Here is a 19,406-nt window from a genome sequence, read left to right on the forward strand (position 1 = left end):
AAGTGAATGCTTGGTAGCTTACAAACAACACAAATGTATTCCCTGTAGATCTGTAGGCTGGAGGCTGAGAGGTCCAAATCAAGGCACAAATACGTTGTCTGCTGAAAGACATTCTCTTAGGTCATAATCTTTTGCTCCCCCAACTTAGCATGGTGTACAAGGCAAGGCTGCTTTTTGGGTTCTCTTTTAAAGGGACACTAATGGTATTATTCATTAAGCCTGTGCCCTCATGACCTAATCATCTCCCAAAGATTCTACCTCCTAAAGCAAAAACACTGGCATTGAGATTTCAATGGATGAATTATTTTGTGTGTGGGGCAAGCATCCAAGCTACACTGCTTTCCTCTCTTCATATAAATGTATCTATGTACTCATATGTATTTGTCTTATTATCTATTTATATTGCTATGTATCTATCATTATGAGTCAGAAACTTTGGCCCACGTGAGAGATTGATTTGTCTCTCTAATAAGCCTGCAGTGCTGGGTGGGGCTCCCATGGATACAGATTTCTCTACCTATGAGTGGTTCTTTTGTTGTAACTCCCTTTGGAGGAGCCCACCTTTATAGTTAAAGATGTTTTAACTCTATCATATTAACACAATTTTAGATTGTTGGACTTTAAGAATAGGAAGAAAAGGATGAGGAGACTGTCTTGAAGAGAATGGCCTAGACATGGCATGCATTACTTCTGCCCATGTTTCAATGTCAAGGACTTACTCCAGGGAAGTGGATACACTCAAACATCCCAGAGGCTGGGAAACTTAGTCCTTCATTGGACACCATTTCCAGTGGCTTTCAGGAGATGTTCTCACCTAAAGGAAGGATGGACAATGGGGCGGGGGGGGGGGATTGGGATGGAGAAAAGATCGCTACAGTTAATTTAAAAAGTAGGAAGTCAGCTGAGCCTGATGTTATATGCTTGTAATTATTTGGATAGGCTAAATCAGGGGGCTTGTAGTGCAAGGATTGCTTTGCACTATCAGTGAGACTCTGTCTTAGAGTTTGAAAATTAAATGAAAAGTGGATTGTGTACATAGTTCAGTGGCAGAGTATGTGCCTAGCACCTGTAAGATGAGATTCTTGAGTAGATCCTTACTATTGATAAATAAAAGCAAGTTTATGTAAAATTTCAGAAATCATTTTGGATTTAGACTCAGCAGATAGTTCATAAATACTAAGCTTATGAAAACAATAAAAAAGTATTTTTGTTACAAAGTATCTATGTGGGGCAGGCAGCATGCTAAGCACTTATCATACATTGCCTCACTTGTTTCTCAAACCTCTATACACTGGAAACATTTTTTTTCCAATTGAAAATTCAAGTTTTAAGGAATTAAGTCATTTGTCCAAGTTGACAAAGCTAATTATCAGAGGAAACAGGATTCACTGTGTGGCTGAGGCTACAACTGCAATTTCAGTGTTAGAGTGTTCCCAACACATCTCACCTCCCTTTCTCCATTTCAGGACTACGGGGAGATTCTCACATAGGTATTCCCTCTATTTTAAAATATGGAATAAACAAACCCACTCAGGAGTGGACTCCAAAGAATGAATTCATTTGATTTATTGCTACTTTTGCTTGTTGCTTTCTGTTTTTGAGGACTTTGTGCTAGGCTCAGGTAGAAGGGGAAGGATGTCTGACGAGGCAAGATAGCGGGTCGAGGTCTTCGTTTGGGCTACTGTTGCTGTGATGAAACACCGTGACCAAAAACAACTTGGGGGAGGATAGGGTTTATTTCACTCACAATTCCATATTAACAGTTCATTATCAAATGCAGTGAGGGTAAGAACTCAAACAAGGCAGGATGCTGATGCAGAAGCCATGGAGGGGTGCTGCTCACTGGCTTGCTCCTCATGGCTTGGTCAGCCTGCTGTCTTATAGAACCCATGACCATCAGCCCAGGGGTGACCTCACCCACCCACAAGTGGCCGGGTCTTCCCAATTCAAGCACTATTTGATAAAATACCCTACAGGTTTGCCTATAGCCGGATCTTAAAGAGGCCTTTTCTCAGTTGAAGCTCTTGCCTCTCAGATGACCATAGCTTGTGTCAAGTTGACATAAAACTAGCTAACACAACTGACCCCTTGTCAACTTGACACACAAGCACACCCCTCTTAAGTAAAATCTTTCCTTTCTTATTTACCCCCAAGATGGCATGTTACTGTTACTATCACAATATAAAACATAAATAACTTTGAAAGACCCACAGTCTTTACAAATTCAAACACATTAAAAGTTCAATTTTTTTTCGAGACAGGGTTTCTCTGTGTAGCTTTGCACCTTTCCTGGAGCTCACTTGGTAGCCCAGGCTGGCCTTGAACTCACAGCGATCCGCCTGGCTCTGCCTCCCGAGTGCTGGGATTAAAGGCGTGCGCCACCAACGCCCGGCAAGTTTGAACTTTTAAAAGAGATTTTGAATTTTAAAGAAATTGAACTTTTTAGCCAGGCGGTGGTGGCGCATGCCTTTAATCCCAGCACTCGGGAGGGAGAGGCAGGGGGATCTCTGTGAGTTCGAGGCCAGCCTGGGCTACCAAGTGAGTTCCAGGAAAGGCGCAAAGCTACACAGAGAAACCCTGTCTCGAAAAACCAAAAAAAAAAAAACTTAATGTGTACTCCTGTAAAATCAAAATTAAATTGAATACTTTTTTACTTCAAGAGGAAGAACTAGGGCACATTTACCACCAGTTTAAAGCAAAACCAAATTCTAACAGTGTAAATAACTCAATGTTTACTATCTGGGATTCATTTATGATATTCTGGGCTCTTCCAAAGGGCTTGGGTCACTTCGCTGGATCTGCTCTATGAAGCACACACAGTTTGTCTACTAGGCTCCATCTGCCTCTACTTCATACTTCCTGCTGTCCTTGGTCATCTCATGGTACTGGCATCTCCAAAATGCTGGGCTCTCTGCTAGAACTGGGCTACACTTTCAGTAATAGCTGGGCTCTTTTCATGGTGACAAGCCTCAACTGCTTTCCATCACCCCCTTCATGCTTTCAAAATTAGTACCACCTGAGTGACTCTTACATATAATCAAGTTAGGCAACTGGCAAAGGGTACAACCTTGGCCACCTCTGAAACAGCATCTGTAATCTGACCTTGAGGAAACATTTCCCAGAAAATAAATTTCACCTTAATGATGATGCTCTCTCTCTCTCTCTCTCTCTCTCTCTCTCTCTCTCTCTCTCTCTCTCTCTCTCTCTCTTAAAGATTTACTTATTTATTATGTATATAGCATTCTGCTTGCATGTATGACTGCAGACCAGAAGAGGGCACTAGATCTCATTACAGATGGTTGTGAGCCACCATGTGGTTGCTGGGAATTGAACTCAGGACCTCTGGAAGAGCAGTCAGTACTCTTAACCTCTGAGTCATTTCTCCAGCCCTGATGCTGGTCTCTTTTTAATCACTGCTAATTCCTTAGCTCCTTCCACACAGCATCAATTGTCTCAGTAAAGCAAGGGTTTTACTTCAGTGGTTCTCATTTCTTGCCAATCACAAGATGATTCTTCAGCCTCAGCTAACCAAAAGTACAGATTCCCATCCCAAAATAGTGAATGGCCCTGAAAGACTCTTTATGTGATTCTCAAACTTCCCTCTGGAACTTTACAAGCCAGGCCTCCATCCTCTGCATTTCTCTGAACATTCTTGTCTTTCATCCTCCCACAGAGCAGTTAGTTCACCAAGGTTGGAACATTCAGTGGGTTTTCCAGCCCAAAGATCCAAAGTCCTTCCACAATCCTTCCCAAAACACGTGGTCTGGTCTATCATCGTAATACTCCATGATCCCGGTACCAGTTTTTGTCCTAGTGAGATTAGTGTTGCTGTGATGAAACATCATGCTGAAAGCAGTTTGGGAAGGAAAGGGTTTATTTAGCTTACACTTCCATATCATGGTCCATCGCCGAAGAAAGTTAGAACAGGAAATCATGTAGGGCAGGAACCTGGAGTCAGTTGATGCAGAGGCCATAGAGGAGTGCTGCTTACTGGCTTGTTCCTCATGGCTTGCTCAGCCTGCTTTCTTATAGAACCCAGGATTACCAGTCTTAGGGTTGGCATCAACCCATCATGGGCTGGGCCCCGTGCCATTGATCACTAATTAAGAAAATGCCCCATAGGCTTACCTACAGCTAGATCATATGGAGGCACTTTTTCAATTGAGGCTCCCTCCTCTCAAATGACTATTAACTTGTTCCAAGTTGATATAAAGCTAGCCAGTTGAGATGGTTGATTCAAATATTTCTTCCATGCAGTGATGATGTTTGGACAGCTACTGAACTATTCGTAGCTTGTTCCTTGAAGTTCCTTCTCTTACAGGGTGGACAGCAGCATAGCTTCTCAGTGAGCTCCCCAGCTTTGGATAACCATTTTCCAACACTGACAGGTGTTTTGTGCATCACCCAAGTCTACATTTCTGAACTGTGGACCTCTACTGAAAGTTTTTTAATAATATCTTTTTTTTGTGTGTGTGTGCATGCCATTAGTTGCCTGCTAGGATCTTAGAGGCTAGGTTGTGTTTTCATCGTGAATTTAAAAAGAACTCTCATTAGACGATCTATGCTTCTTTACTGTTGCAAAACCTTTAAAATGTGATACTATTTTATTTTGGGCCATTAAATGCACCACGAGAAAGTCCTCTGTGGTGGCAGCTGGGTATGGTGTGTTTGTTGTTCGGGGCTTTGATCATTTTACTGTGAGTAATATGAATAATGCAAGAAGTCTGTTGAATGTAAGCTCTGCAGTGCTCTGTCTTCAGTAACCAATCCATGTTCAAATATCCTCAGTTCTCACATGGGAAGAGAGCCCATTCAAGTTGGAATTCCTTCCAATGAATGGAATTTTAATTGACATTTTGATCATCTAATTATATTTCTCAATTACTGTCGCAATGTGAATCTTCCTCAAATATTTTTTCTGCTGACTGATTAAACATCCATACTGTTCCAGAAAAGCAATCAACTCAATTTTCAGTTTTCAGCAATGTTGTTAACTAATTATTCTTAGGTTTTTATTTGTTTTTGACTCTTCAGGGAACCCTAACTAAAAGCTCGATAAATCTCCCATAATGAGCAACACTTTGGTCATCTTACAACTGAGCTGAAAACTTTCACAGCCTGGCAAAGAATCCTCAAAAAATTCATGTCACTTTTTTTTTTTACTAAAGATTTATTGATTGGTGTGTGTGTGTCTATGTGGGTATATGTGTACCATTTGCTTCCAGAAGTCTGTGGAAGCCAGAAGAAGGTGTTAGCTCCCCTGAAACTAGAGTTAGAGGTGATTGTGATCAACGTTAGGGGTTCTGAGAGCTAAGTTCTCTGAAAGGGACTTTTAACCATGGAACAATCTTTCCCGTCCCATCACTTTTGCTTTGAATAAACCACAAACTTAGGTCTTTCTTTTCAGTATCTATCATGAGGAATAAACACATATTAAGCTTAACCAGTTTTCCCCTTAAAAAATACATTATGTTATATTTCAACTTATAGTAACATCATCTAAGTTAATGGAAAACACTTTCTGGCCTCTACAAATCTTTCATTATTTGTTTGTGGACTGACCTTTGTGTGCTTGACATTAATTCTTAAGGAATTTACTTCCGTGAGTGGCACTTGATGGCCAGTCTTTGAATTCCCAATCAAGTATGATGTACAATTCTATACTCTTATCTATCATCTCATGGTGTCCCTGCAACTTCGTTGTCATTATTGTACTTATTTTATTGATGAGTGCATTGAATCTTAGAGCACATCAGTTAACTGTGGAAGTTAACTTGTAAGTGGAGGCATTAGAATTTAAATCTGTGGTACCTGAGTGATCTTAACTACTGCATTAAAAAAATCAGTTTATGCAAAGAGAATTTGGGCAAGCAACAAGCAAAAATCTTGAATCTATTATGGAGAACAATCTTCAGGCTTTTGCTAACTTAATCATCAATATTTTCACTTGAAAAAAAAAACTGACTTACAATAGCATCAAGTTCATTTAACTTGAGGAAAGGTGGCTTTCAGAGAAGGAGGAAATAACTACTCCCATGATCCGACATTTTGATGGTGTAATTTTGCTTTGAAAAGTCAGGATTGGCCTCCCTGGAAAACTGTACTTTTCAACTGCACTGAAAAGAGTGGATCAACACTAATTGACTAAAACTAAAGACATTGTCTTTGGCAGCAATTTTCTGACCACCCTCCCAGGGGTCTGTGTTACATAATTGCTCAATAAGTCAATTATTTTAGTTAATTCTGCTGCTAAGTGTTCCTGCTGGGACATAGGAAAACCATGGTTTTGTTTGTTTGTTTGTTTTATTATTAGAATACCCACAGGAGCCTTTGCTATGTTTTTTTGACACTGGTGGGATATTGCTACACCTGTTTTGTACAGTTTCCAGGTCTGAGTGTTTAATGCAGAACTCCAGAGATGCTGTGGAGCTTGGCACACACTGGAGAAGATCCAGAGCTGAGTCCTAGAGGAAATACTCACTTCATCAGCAAGGATCATGTGGCCCCTTTCCAAGCAGAGTGGATGTGAACTCCCATTTCCGGTGGGCACGGCAATCACAGCAACAGACACTAATTGAGCACATCCTTTGGCAGGCATGGCACTTGGTTCTAGCTGGGCTTTTTCAGTGCCAAACGTGCCATCTGCTCTCCTGATTACACAGCAGAAGGATTACTTACCAGGCAGGATCTCTGAGTCCTGGCCTCCCGGTCCTCTCCAGAGAGTGACCTGGGAGTGGCTCCACTGCGTTCATCCACTTGTTTTTCTGTTCAGATGACATTCTTCCAAGAAGCCACATTAGCATGAGCTCTTGCATCTCACAATATACCATGGGCATTTTCCTGAGTTGCTTACCTTTGTTGAGATAGTGTTGATTATAAGAAAGATCTGCTTAAAATGAAATGCTGTGCTTACTGCACAGTTTTGAAGATAAATAATACAGTAAATATTCATGAGTTGTTGACGGTACATAGAACATTGTGTACCTAAGGATATTGTCACAGCTCGCTGTGCGGTGCAACAAGTGTGGTCTGAGGATGACTGATTTTCCTAGGCATCTCAAGGATGCTTTATTTAGACTTAGCATTTTAATGGGGTTTGAAGAACTTACTGCAGTTTTCCTAGTGGTGAGTGAGGAGAAGGACAGAAGGAAGTTGAGGCAATGGATGTATCTTGTGTGTAAAATTCAAGGAAGGGAGGAGGGGAAATATTCAGGAGCTTGAAGTAGGGAGAGACAGCCCTGGGAGGATTGGTCAAGCAACAGTGCTGCCATTGTGGGCCATGCCAAGGGTATGGGCTTTATGCCAGTCATGGGAAGGCTGTTTAAGGAGCTGTGTGGAATATGCAACAAAACGGAGACTACGTGGCAGGGAGTCAATTAAGTGAGAAATAAAAGAATCCTCTTTAAAGCTAGCAGGAGGCTAAAAGTTTTACTGGTTGGTTTCAAGAGCAATTTCTCTAATAGCATGTACTAAAAGCAAAAATTCTTTATGGTCAGTAAAAAGCAAGGATATTACTTGTACGAGTCATTTCACCTCTTCTTCGGGTTGGTGTCTAGACTCCCGTGCTAAGACGGACTTTGTTTCTCCTGAGGATCTAATTGAGGGTCCATTGCAAGCCTTAATCATAGCTGTCATTTGGGCATGTATTTTTTTTCTTGAAATCTTATTCAATGTTTTTTTTATTATTATTATGCTGTGATATAGATCTGTTACTTAAGTTGTGTTCTTAGTAAGATGAAGTGGTATAAATACGTAAATATGAACAAAACCCAAACAATATAGGCATTTATGTGTTATACAATGAATATGTGTATATATTCATTAATATTTGTGAGACAGAACCTATCCTGGCCCACACAGTGCAGGGTAATAACTGGATAAAACACGACACTGAAAATGAACAAATCTAAAGTAGTTCTCTTCAGTTTCTCTGGCATGCTCACGGCGGATGTGGGGTCTTTGCAGTGCAAAGTGCCATTCACTCACTTGACCTTCCTGGGAATTCAGTGAACATCAAATCCTAACCACACCCACCTCTCACAGTTCTCAGACTCAGAGTTTTGGGTATTGTTTTCTCAGTGGTCAGCAAGCCTTTAGTGCCGAAGGAAACAGCAGTCTCTCTCTCTGTCTGTCTGTCTGTCTCTCTTTTTTCCTTCTTCTTCCCTCCCTCTCTCTTCCTCTGTCTCAGTGCATACTCTTGCTTCTCTTCAATCTTTAGTTCCTTTTCTTTTGAAGTTTGTGATAATTCTGATTACTCTGCAGCAATGACCACGACTACTATCCTGTTATCATCCTTTCCAGAATTATATTTATTTTAAGAAAAAATGATTCCAAATCAATGAAAAATATAGAACAATTACTGATAAAGTTATTCTGGACGTTTTGGTAAACTGGATCACATAACTGTTGTTGCTGGAGGGCTTCTCTCCAGGTTCCCCAAGCCCCGCAGTCCCACAATCCACTTATAAAATAATCACTCAGACGCTTATATTACTTATAAACTGTATGGCCGTGGCAGGCTTCTTGCTAACTGTTCTTTTATCTTAAATTAACCCATTTTTATAAATCTATACCTTGCCACGTGGCTGGTGGCTTACCAGAGTCTTTCTTTACATGTTGCTTGTCCTGGCAGTGGCTGCAGTGTCTCTCTCCTCAGCCTTCCGCTTCCCCGAATTCTCCTCTCTCCTTGTCCCACCTACTTCCTGCCTGGCAACCTACTTCCTGCCTGGTCACTGGCCATCAGTGTTTTATTTATATAGAGCAATATCCACAGCAAACTGTATGGTTAATTTCTGGTAGCTTATGATTAAATGGCAGAGTTATATATGGAAAGCATCAAACCCTGTTATTCTTATAGCCAAATACAAACCAGAAAAATGTTATTTATCAAGAGCATCAGTGTTTAAGGTGGTACACTCTCTGTTGTGGACACATGGGTATCTTTGGTAAGCCAGTTAATAGTTTGACTGAAAAAAAGGAGTGGATGAGACCTTTGGAATACTCAAAGGCAGTGAAGAACGGAGCAGTGAGAGTCCTCCATCATAAGGGCTCTGAACCTCAGCACGGAAGGAAATGACCCAGTTAGATTGAGTTCTTCATTCTGGCTGCTGCTCTTTGGATCAGACAGAGGGATCCTAGACTGCTCTTGGCCACCCCAACTCCAAGATCTTGCACTTTACAGGGGTCAAAGCCAGAGATGTGGAGCCCAGTAGGGAGCCGGAGAATGTGGTTACTATTGTGGCTCAGCCTGTGGTATACAGACTAGAAATCTGACTTCCCGGCACAGATCTGAACACCAGCTGAGTAAGGAATTGTGGAGACCCTTGGGCTGCAGCAGGTGATGGAGGGCCGCAGGTATTCAGCTGTCTACTCCCTGAAACTGGGAAACCATTCAAAAGACAGGCGGTGGTGGCACACGCCTCTAATTCCAGCACTCGGGAGGTAGAGCCAGGCGGATCTCTGTGAGTTTGAGGCCAGCCTGGGCTACAGAGTGAGTTCCAGGACAGGCTCCAAAGCTACACAGAGAAACCCTGTCTTGAAAAAAAAAAATCTTGAGCACTTGGTACATCACCTGTCCACTAGACATCCAGTTATCTTGCCGATCGAGATCATGCCTTTTTTTGCACAGACCTTGATATCAGCAAAGCTTGGCCATCTTCTGTGAGATAGAATCTATGTTCTGGAAATTATTTGGTCAATGAAAAGAACATTCCATGCATTTAAAGGCAATGAACTAGATCCATTCTCAGAGCAACAACGGATGGAGGTAAAAATGCATTGCTTAGAAAAGAGCTGGGAAGCCGACTGGCCATAGCTTTTTATGGGGCATTCATTTTGTTTGCCGTCATTGGGGTGCGTTTTCTTTCATTTGAGAAAAATGAGGTGTATATTCTCCTCGCTGCCTTAGCTCTTGTGCCAGATTCCCCGGAGGATTTTCCCATTTTAGCCTGGTTAACTCAGGAAAAGAAATGGAAAGCTACAAAACTAAAATATTACCGGCTCTTTCCAAGTTTCTGCCTTTAATGTTTTGGCGATGGGCTTCTGTCATCCATGTCATGTTGACTGTCACGTCTGCCTGTGTGCCTGGTGAAACCATCAACAAATAAATGAATATCATCTACCTCCTAGGCTCCGTGCATTTTCTGTCTCCCTGTGCATTCATCTGTAGTGGATTTTAATATAGTGACTTGACGTTTCTGATGTTGATATGTGTTAGAAGGTAGACTAAACTAAAATGAAACAAGGGAGAGCGGTTCCTAGGCAACACAGGGAACTAACCTGCCTCTCCTTAGATAAGTCACACATTCTTCCTGACCTGAACAAGTCATCAAATGACCAAATGCCCCTAACCCAAGAAGGCATTCTGCAGCCTTAGCAAGCAGATCTGTAGCCCATGCTGCGATTTCCCAACATATCATTCTTTTGGCGTTAATTTTTTCATTGTGCAAATTGATCATTCTTTTATATGTATTCACAGAAAGTACGCTTTGATTCCCATGGGAAGGAGCTAAGATCTTATTATTTTTTTACAAGAGTATCTGCCATGCTTACCATAAATAGGAATATAAAAATGTGGTTTACTCTTCCTCCCTGACCTGGTCGTTAAGACCAGGTGGATTAGACTCCTATTCTAAGCAGTGCAGAGCCAATGTGAGCACGGTAGAGGTGGGCTCAGGCTTTTATTAGTAACAATTACCCAAACTTTGCTCCTCCCCTCCCTGTGCTTTGAGAAGTGGAATAGGAGAGTGCTAAGAAAAATAGAAAAGAGAGACAGCTGGGATAGTTCCAAGAGCCACGACAAACGTGCGGGAAAGTGCCTACATGGCTCCTATTCTTACTTTTGCAGTAACGTCAGCTCTGGAGCAGTTTCCGTGCCTGTGTTCTGACTGCTTTTATGCTTTCTCTCTAGGAGACCTTGCGATTGTTATTTAATTTTACTAAGGGTCAATTTTGACTACTAGTGGAGTCTACTGTGTCAAAGGAGGTGGTGATTGCTCTCTGACAACGGCGCTGGTTTAGTGACGGTGATTTTCTTAGCTGTCATCGGTACATGCATGACTGTAAGGAGGGCCATGTCCAGGAAGACTAGGAGAGGGCAGAGGCAATCCAGGCTGTGGATTGGCTCAAAGCTCCTTTTCCCAGGGAGAAGGCCTGGCGCTAGGTCCATGGGCGTGCTGTATGCATGCCGGTCGGGACCTGATGTGACAGCTAGTACTTCCCAGAGCGTGCCCACACCGGCCCTTGACACAGGAGTGGGTACATGCCAGCAAAACCTTTTGGCCTTGGGTCCTAAGTGTGCTTGGAGCTGAGGGGGAAGGCTGTGTTCATTATTTCGTGAGTTAACCTTTCCTGGCTATGACTTTGGCTTTTCAAATACTAACGCAACCCATTTTCTTTTGTCCCTACCCCTCTGATTTATAGGGTGCTGAGAAGATTTTGTCAATGAACGAATCAGGAGAACTGCAAGACCTCTTAACCAAAATTGAGGTAATTGTGCTTCGGACAACTTATTTTTAGTAATCAAAATGTTAAGCACATTCTGGTTGTAATTGGTTTCCTAGTTGAATTTTTATGCCACGTTCATACAAATACATAATGGTGTGTGTGGGACAGTTTTAATTGGGTACCACCTGCCATTGCATTTGCTCTATCTAGGGTGATCTAATATCTGCTTCTAACAACCTCATCCTATTAACTGAACTTTTTAGTTGGCTTTGTCTGAGACTAATTCTCTATAATAGAGGTGTTGATGAAGTATTAAGCTGGACAATTGTCTTAAAACACACTTATTCCCATGGACTTATTCATCATTGATGAAGGTAAAGGGAAAATGATTTCTGTAAGACACACTTTTTAATTTTTGTTCCTACCTTTTACAATTATAGCATGAGAGACACAATTATTCAAATATATAGTGTATCAAATTACTGTGCAATCAGGAAACTTTCAGCATTTTCCTGGTAAATGATTGTATCAGCCTGTTTCTTCCTGCACATAGGGAGACCATATGGTTTATCATCCAGATGTAAATGGTCTTAAGAGTGAAAATTATATATTCATAATTACCCAGAGCTTTCCCAGGTGAACAAGGCAGGCCAGCATCCACATGCCTCTACTGTCCCTTCTTGTTCTACTGTAATTTTGATTCTCTCCCACACCTACCTCTATATCAGTCAAAAGTAAGAGCTCTGTGGCCTCTCCGCTCCCTTAGAACCACTCACTTATGTGAGTTCTGTCTACCGAGATTGCTATTGTTCCAGTTCCTCATTTCATTCCACTACCTGGAAGGTCTGTAGTCTCTATCTATAAAACTAGTTTTAAAAATAACTCTCTAGGGCTGGAGAGATGGCTCAGTGGTTAAGAGCACCGACTGCTCTCCCAGAGGTCCTGAGTTCAATTCCCAGCAACCACATGGTGGCTCACAACCACCTGTAATGAGATCTGGTGCCCTCTTCTGGCCTGCAGGGACATATGCAGACAGAACACTGTATACATGATAAATAAATAAATCTAAAAAAAAAAAAAAATAACTCTCTAGTCTTTCCTGCCTTCTTATTTCCATGACTCTTCATATTGTATGGTTGCCAAAGGATTCCTTTTATCATTTTCTTTGGGGTATTTGATTTACATCCCAAATGAGCTATACACTCCTTGATTTTAACAGTTTTTTTTAAAATTGATATTTAGTCTTTCTCAGAAGGAAAACAAGATGTGTTCTCTCATTTGATATTTTTTTTTTGAGTAGTTATGGTTTCCGAGCACCGTCCTTTGGGGGACAACCATGTCTGCTCAAAGATTTGCTTGCATACAGCAGTAACTCACAAAAGTTCTGAGCTAATTTTCTGTCATAATAATAACAGTTGCATTACATTTATACACAGTGGTCCAATAAAGGTGGCAGATAGAGAAAGTGCTTCTGAACAGGGAGTGTTCTGGGGATGTAGGAAGAAAATATGGTAAGATCTGATTTCCTAATTTTCCTTAGCATACACAATTTGTAATTTCTGAAGTATTATGGTTTGAAAATTTGAGAATTTTAACTGGCAGTCCAGCTCCCCTGATGGTCATATGACTTTGGACATGTAGCTTCACTCCTTGGAGTCCTGATATCTTAAGGCATCAAATGAGAGTATGCACTTGCCTGTCTAAAATTCCATTCAGATAAAAATATTTGCATAGGTAGATTTCTTTCTTTCTTTTTGCTCCTATAGCCCACTTCAATTCCATAAAGTCATTAATTTAGGTTAATGTGTATCTTTTATTTAACCCATAAAAATTGCATAGTGTATATTATTTAACTATTATGTAGTTTTCTGAATACATTTTAATATTATGCAAATCGTATCATAGAATACACCTGATTTGATTTTCTATTGATATGTGACCATTGAAGGCATTTAGTTTAGCAGCTGCATACCTCTCCAAGACAGCCTTTTCTAGTAGCTCTTGTATCCACAATGGAACCAATTTCTGCCTTAAATGTCCAAGACAGTTGCCACTACCTGCCTGTGGCTATTGATCATGTAACATAAGGCTGTATGACTGAGGAACTGATTTTTCCTTTTGTTTGAGATAGGGTCTTGTTTAGCTCAGGCTGGCTTCCAACTCACTACATAGCTGAGGATGACCTTGAGCTCCTGATTCTCTTGCTTATATCTCCCAAGGAAATGGATTTTTAAATTTTATATAATTTTTGACAAATATTTAAATATAAATAGCCTTATGTAGATAGCATTTTATTAGTTGGTTTTATGTCAACTTGACACAAGCTAGAGTCATCAGAGACAAAGGAGCCTCAGTTGAGCAAATACCTGCATAAGATACAGCTGTAGGGTGTTTTCTTAATTAGTAATCAATGGGGGAGGATCCAGCCCATTGTGTATGGTGCCGTCTCTGGGCTGGTGGTCCTGGGTTCTATAAGAAAGTAGGCTGTGCAAGCCATGGTGAGCATGCCAGTAAGCAACATCTTGCCATAGTCTCTGCATCAGCTTCTGCCTCCATGTTCCTGCCCTGCTTGAGTCCCTGTCTTAATGATGAACAGCAACGCCAAAGTTTAAGCAAAATAAACCCTTTCCCTGCAACTTGCTTTTTGGACATGATGTTTTTTCACTGCAATAGAAAACCCAACTAAGACAAGTATTTCAATTCCATACTTTAGTATCATCTTTTAGAATCTTATAGGATGAATGAATCTCCTTAGTTTCCTTTGTACAGATGTATAACTGACTTAGATGCTCTGAACATTTATCCCCTTTTATCCATGATTCTTTTACTCTGTCACTTAATATCTACCTACTAGATTAATGTAAACGCTCTTTCTCTTTCAGCTTACAGGGCTTTGGAAAAACATTTTTATCTTTTTTAAAGTTTATCTCAATTTTACAATCAGTACAATTAAAATGCAAATAGTAAGATTATTTCTAGTTTTGAAAAGGGTGGTGTGCTACTGGCTTCTACTGTTATAGACATTGTAAGGTGCTACAGTTTGGTTGGACTTCTTGTCTGAAGGGTAAAACTGGTAGAGAATTGTAGTCATCTAGGAAATCCTGCCTATGAGGGAACTAGGGTTTAACAGAAGTCAACTTAGATAAAGAGACAGGTCCTAGAGAAGCATTAGATGATCAACCAAAATGGATGAGGATGCAAGGTTCAAATATGAACATCCAGTACTCTGGTTAGCTTTGGTAGGAGTTAAATATTCACAGGGCTGGAAACATTTAAATCCTGATTGTGTAGCAAGTAATATGCTTGGTGTTTTATATATACTGAGTGATTGAAATAGGTTATATTATTATTCCCATGATGCCATTAAGGGATTGGTACAGAAAGAGACTAAATCACTTGCTCAAGATGTTACAGAAAATGTTTCATTCCTGAATCTGATCAGCCCGACTCTAAAGCCAGGATATTAATCATAAAGCTATGCTCCTGTGACTCTCAATTCAAATGACATATAGGTAAGTGGGACATATGACTTTATCATGACAAGACACAAGACTGGTTGAGAAATTTATCTAGTGTATTAGGTGCAGGGAATAAGCTGTTCTAACACTATGGTCTGTTTCTCATGGAACATTCTAGAAGATGGACAACTGTTTATTCTATAGTAAGACATTAGACAGGTTATTCAGTTCTGATTTGTATTACTGGGTACCACATGCTAGTCATACAGCTTCTCTTGGTCTTCACAGTCCAAGTTCAAGGCTTAGCAGTTATCCTAAGTGAAGGTGAGGAACAAGGCTTAGGGGCTGTATGGGGCCAAGAGAAGGAAATAAGCAAACAATTTTACATTTTCTGGTTCAAGAATGCTAGCTACCATGTCTACTGTTCAAGTGAACATTTCTCTGGCAAGCTGAGTGGCTGGGATGTATTGATGGAGACTGTCTGTGTCCCTGCACACGAGCAACAGGCCAAGTGGACCAGATTTACATGACACAAAAGCCATGTCTTGCCTCTCATTTGTCATTGAAATAGCTATTTTAAAAAATGAGAATAGAAGCGGTCTTAGAATAGTTTCACCAAAGCCGGGCGTTGGTGGCGCACGCCTTTAATCCCAGCACTCGGGAGGCAGAGCCAGGCGGATCTCTGTGAGTTCGAGGCCAGCCTGGGCTACCAAGTGAGCTCCAGGAAAGGCGCAAAGCTACACAGAGAAACCCTGTCTCGAAAACCCCCCCCCCCAAAAAAAAAAAAAAAGAATAGTTTCACCATTATGCCATAACCATCAAAATTAACAAATGAATTAAAGGCATATTTACTTACAGGGGCAAGCTCTTAGACCAGAAAACTAATACTGATTCATTTAAATCAAATAACTCAGCATAATAGGATAAGGTTGAGTCATGTGCCTATGAACAATTTATCTGGAGACAGCAGCTGGTGCATATGACTTAAGGTAGTGGTTTATTAATAAAATAATGGCTTACAACATCTAATCTCACTGTTTGACAGCCAGCCTTCTCTTTGTCCTACGTGGATTAGTTCACTGAATCCTGTCAATAACTGAGTAATCAAAGATCTCATCTTACAATTCAAGGATTCTGAAGACAGGCTTTTAGGATGGCCTTGATTGCCAGTGATATACCAGTGACCCTGTCAACATGAGAATGTAGGTTTCAGTGTTGATATGTTAATTTTCTCTTAGAAAACTCATTGGTTGTGATGTTCAGATACATTATGAAGTTAGAGTAGACTTCTGGTACTAGTGGATTTAACTAACGTTTGATGTTTTGATTCATCAAAAGTAATTTTGTAGGCTCTATTTCAGATCAGTGATGTAAAATAAATTCTAATACTGTTGCATTGCAGTTTTGAGGTCTATGTACTGACAGCCCGATGTTCAGGGTGAGTGAGTGACAGGAGAGAATGAGATGAGGTGCATGCTTTATTTCGGCTTTGCTCATCTTTGTCATCATAAATACATTCTTTGGGAAAACCATATGCTATTTTAATATTTCATCATTCACAAGTGTCCCAGGACACAGTGGGAGTTGGTTTCAGATAAAGTCTACCTAATGTTTTTTTATATTTGTTGCTGAAATGCTGAGGCACATTTTTAAAAACTACCAAATAATTTACATTGGTTGATAAACAGCTGCTTTCCAAACATTCCTCCTGCTGCTTGACAGCACCTGCCCTGTTAGTCTGCCAAAGAAGCTTGATTCCCACTTACATTTTAATGTCACGTAAACTATGAATGTTTTGTAGTTTATTTTCAGGGAAATATATATGTTTATATAATTTTTTTCTGTGATCTATTTGAAATTCAAATTTAACTGAATATTATTTATTTTTAGTTGCAATATGTGGCCATCTTGTTCTACTATGAAGCTAAAACTACTTACAACCCAGCAGTAATAGAGTCCTGGATTCCAGATGCTGCTGTTGCTCTCTTTATCTAAGCTATAGGTTGGATTAATATCTATTTTGTCCAGTTGCTGTAATTCTTATATAAGACATGCTATCCATCTATCATCTATCTATCTATCTATCTATCTATCTATCTACCTTTGTGTCATCTATCTAGCATCTCCTAAGTTTGCCTCAAACTCACTATACAGACAAAGATTATCTTAAACTTTTTATCTTCCTGCTACTTCTGAAGTTCTGGGTTTACAAGTGTGTGCTAACAAGACCAACTTGATAGTTTTGAATGTATCCTTTCACAATTATAGTGATGTCAAGCATGTATTGACATGATCATTATATTTCTGAAATTCAATGATGTCATTATTTGAGAATTTCCTTATATTTATCTTTTAAAGAATATTCTTTTCTTCTGAAATGTCTTTACAAAGACATTTTAACATTACAAAAAGAAAATCAAGTCCAACCTTCTTTATAGGGATCAATTCTTGCACAGAACAATTACAAAATCATCCAATTACCACTTTCATTCCATCTATCTGTTTGGGAGATCTTTGAATCTCTTCAATCTTTATAGCATTTCCAGTTTCCAATTTGTGTCATTGAGACTGGCAACACCTACTTTCCATCAAAATAATTCTGTGCTGTTAAAAATGAAAAAAAAAAAAGAAACATTACATATGTTTTGTGTCTTACTATAACAGCTAAATTAAAGGGTAGCAGTAAGTGGGTCTTAGAGAAAATATATACATGAAAAGAGATCTGAGGATGTATACATGCAGTTGATTATATTCTGATGCTTACTTTCCCAATTACATTCTGAAATTACTTATGAGGATAAAATTACATTTACTTATTTGTTTTTTAGATTCTTAGTTGTATATAGTAGGGAATTGAAGAGTAGATTCAGCTAGTTCAGGTTTCTTTTTTTCAACTGAGTTTTTAATGTGTAATTTTGACTCTCCATTGCAAAACTGTATGTATCTGTGTGGGTCAAATACATTTGTCTGAGTTTGTCATTTTGCAGGTGTGTGTGTGTGTGTGTGTGTGTGTGTGTGCTGCCTACATTTTCTAACCTTGCACAAAGCCAGGCTTTCAAACATTGCTGCCAATTCCTGTATTGCAAGTCAGGAACTTAGCATCAATTTTGTTTGTGTTCATTCTGTGATGGCTTCTAATCACCTGGGGCATGGTGAGTTCCAGCAATGGATTCTGAGAAAGCTTACATGGGCAAAGAAGCACATTGGAATGAGTGTGAATGTTTTATTAAATACTGTCTTCCACACAGAAACTGGTTGTATTTATTCTATATTTGAGATGCTTTATTTTTGCTAAAGGTAGAGAGGCTGACAGCTATTAAGAAAGGTTTATGATGTGCGTAAATGTCTCAAGATATCTGTGTCTGTTTTTTTAAAGTATCAAATTAGGATAATGATGCTTGCATTGTGTCTCTCTTGGAGACAATGTCTCTATGTGGAGGGGTAGGGTAGAGGGAAGAAATAGCATGTAATGAAAGTGTTTGCAATGATTAAAGAATTATTCAATTTGGCAATGTAATGATGGCTCTTTGGTTGATAGTGGATCCTTTAAACTTTGGCTCATAGTTTTCTGATTTTTCAAATTCTTTATTGGATGTATTATTCTAGAAGACAGAAAAGTGTTAAGAGATTCAAAAGAGAAAGCTAGAAGTATTTTCTTCTCATGAAAACAATAATCTTTTGTTATGTTTAGTTGGCAAAATGTTTTCATATGACAAAACTCTTGAAAGTATGTGCCATCCAACACACTTAGCCTAAAATTTACTAGACTTTATAAACCAAGCCTGTGTTGTAGATGGCCATCAAGGAAGGCAGTAAAAGAATTCTGCACTTCTCCTTCTCCTAGGTCCCATGGATATTAATGGCTGATATTGTCAAGTGCACAGCCACAATGATCTCATACTAATGTTGTTTTACAGCATCTCACAATACTGACTGAATTGCTTTCACTAACATATATTCTGTTCTCTCCTGTTTCTCACCGCCCTATATAGAGAGTACAGCATCCACACGAATGTCCTTCCTGTGGAGGCTTTGGCTTCCTTCCATGCTCCGTGTGCCATGGAAGCAAGATGTCAGTGTTTCGAAATTGCTTTACGGATGCTTTCAAAGCCCTGAAGTGTACAGCTTGTAACGAGAATGGTCTTCAGCGCTGTAAGAACTGTGCTGGATAACCGGATTTTCTGCCCAGGGAAAGCCTCATTTTATTAAACAAAGGCTAAAATTTGGTTTCTAAGCTTTTTTTTTTTTAAAAGAAAGTTATGTTTTTGGATTAAAAATAAAGTTTGTATATTATAACAACATTTGTTTTAATTTTTGGTTACGGTTATTTTTGTTGTTTTATTAAATAAACATTTATTCGACAACGTCCATGGACCAAGCCCTGTGCTAGATGCTGGTTTCTGGTGGAAATTATGGAAACTCAGTATCACTCTACCATATCTGAAGTCCAGATCCCAAGATGTTTCTGATTTTCAAAGGAAATAAAACGTATCTCAGTGCCTG

The 19,406-nt window shown here is 39.7% G+C and overlaps 1 protein-coding gene across 1 annotated transcript in view; it reads left to right on the forward strand.

Moving 5' to 3' along the window:
- The window catches only part of Grxcr1 (glutaredoxin and cysteine rich domain containing 1), a 125,642-nt gene extending 106,556 nt beyond the window's left edge, over positions 1–19,086 (forward strand). The window contains exons 3-4 of the mRNA XM_006974637.3: positions 11,422–11,487; positions 18,896–19,086. Of these exons, the coding sequence (XP_006974699.2) occupies positions 11,422–11,487; positions 18,896–19,075 (246 nt within the window). The 3' untranslated portion in view covers positions 19,076–19,086. The remainder of the gene's footprint in view (positions 1–11,421; positions 11,488–18,895) is intronic.
- The last annotated feature ends 320 nt before the right edge of the window (positions 19,087–19,406 follow it).

The sequence above is a fragment of the Peromyscus maniculatus genome, chromosome 10, assembly GCF_049852395.1.
Source record: "Peromyscus maniculatus bairdii isolate BWxNUB_F1_BW_parent chromosome 10, HU_Pman_BW_mat_3.1, whole genome shotgun sequence".
NCBI lineage: Eukaryota > Metazoa > Chordata > Mammalia > Rodentia > Cricetidae > Peromyscus > Peromyscus maniculatus.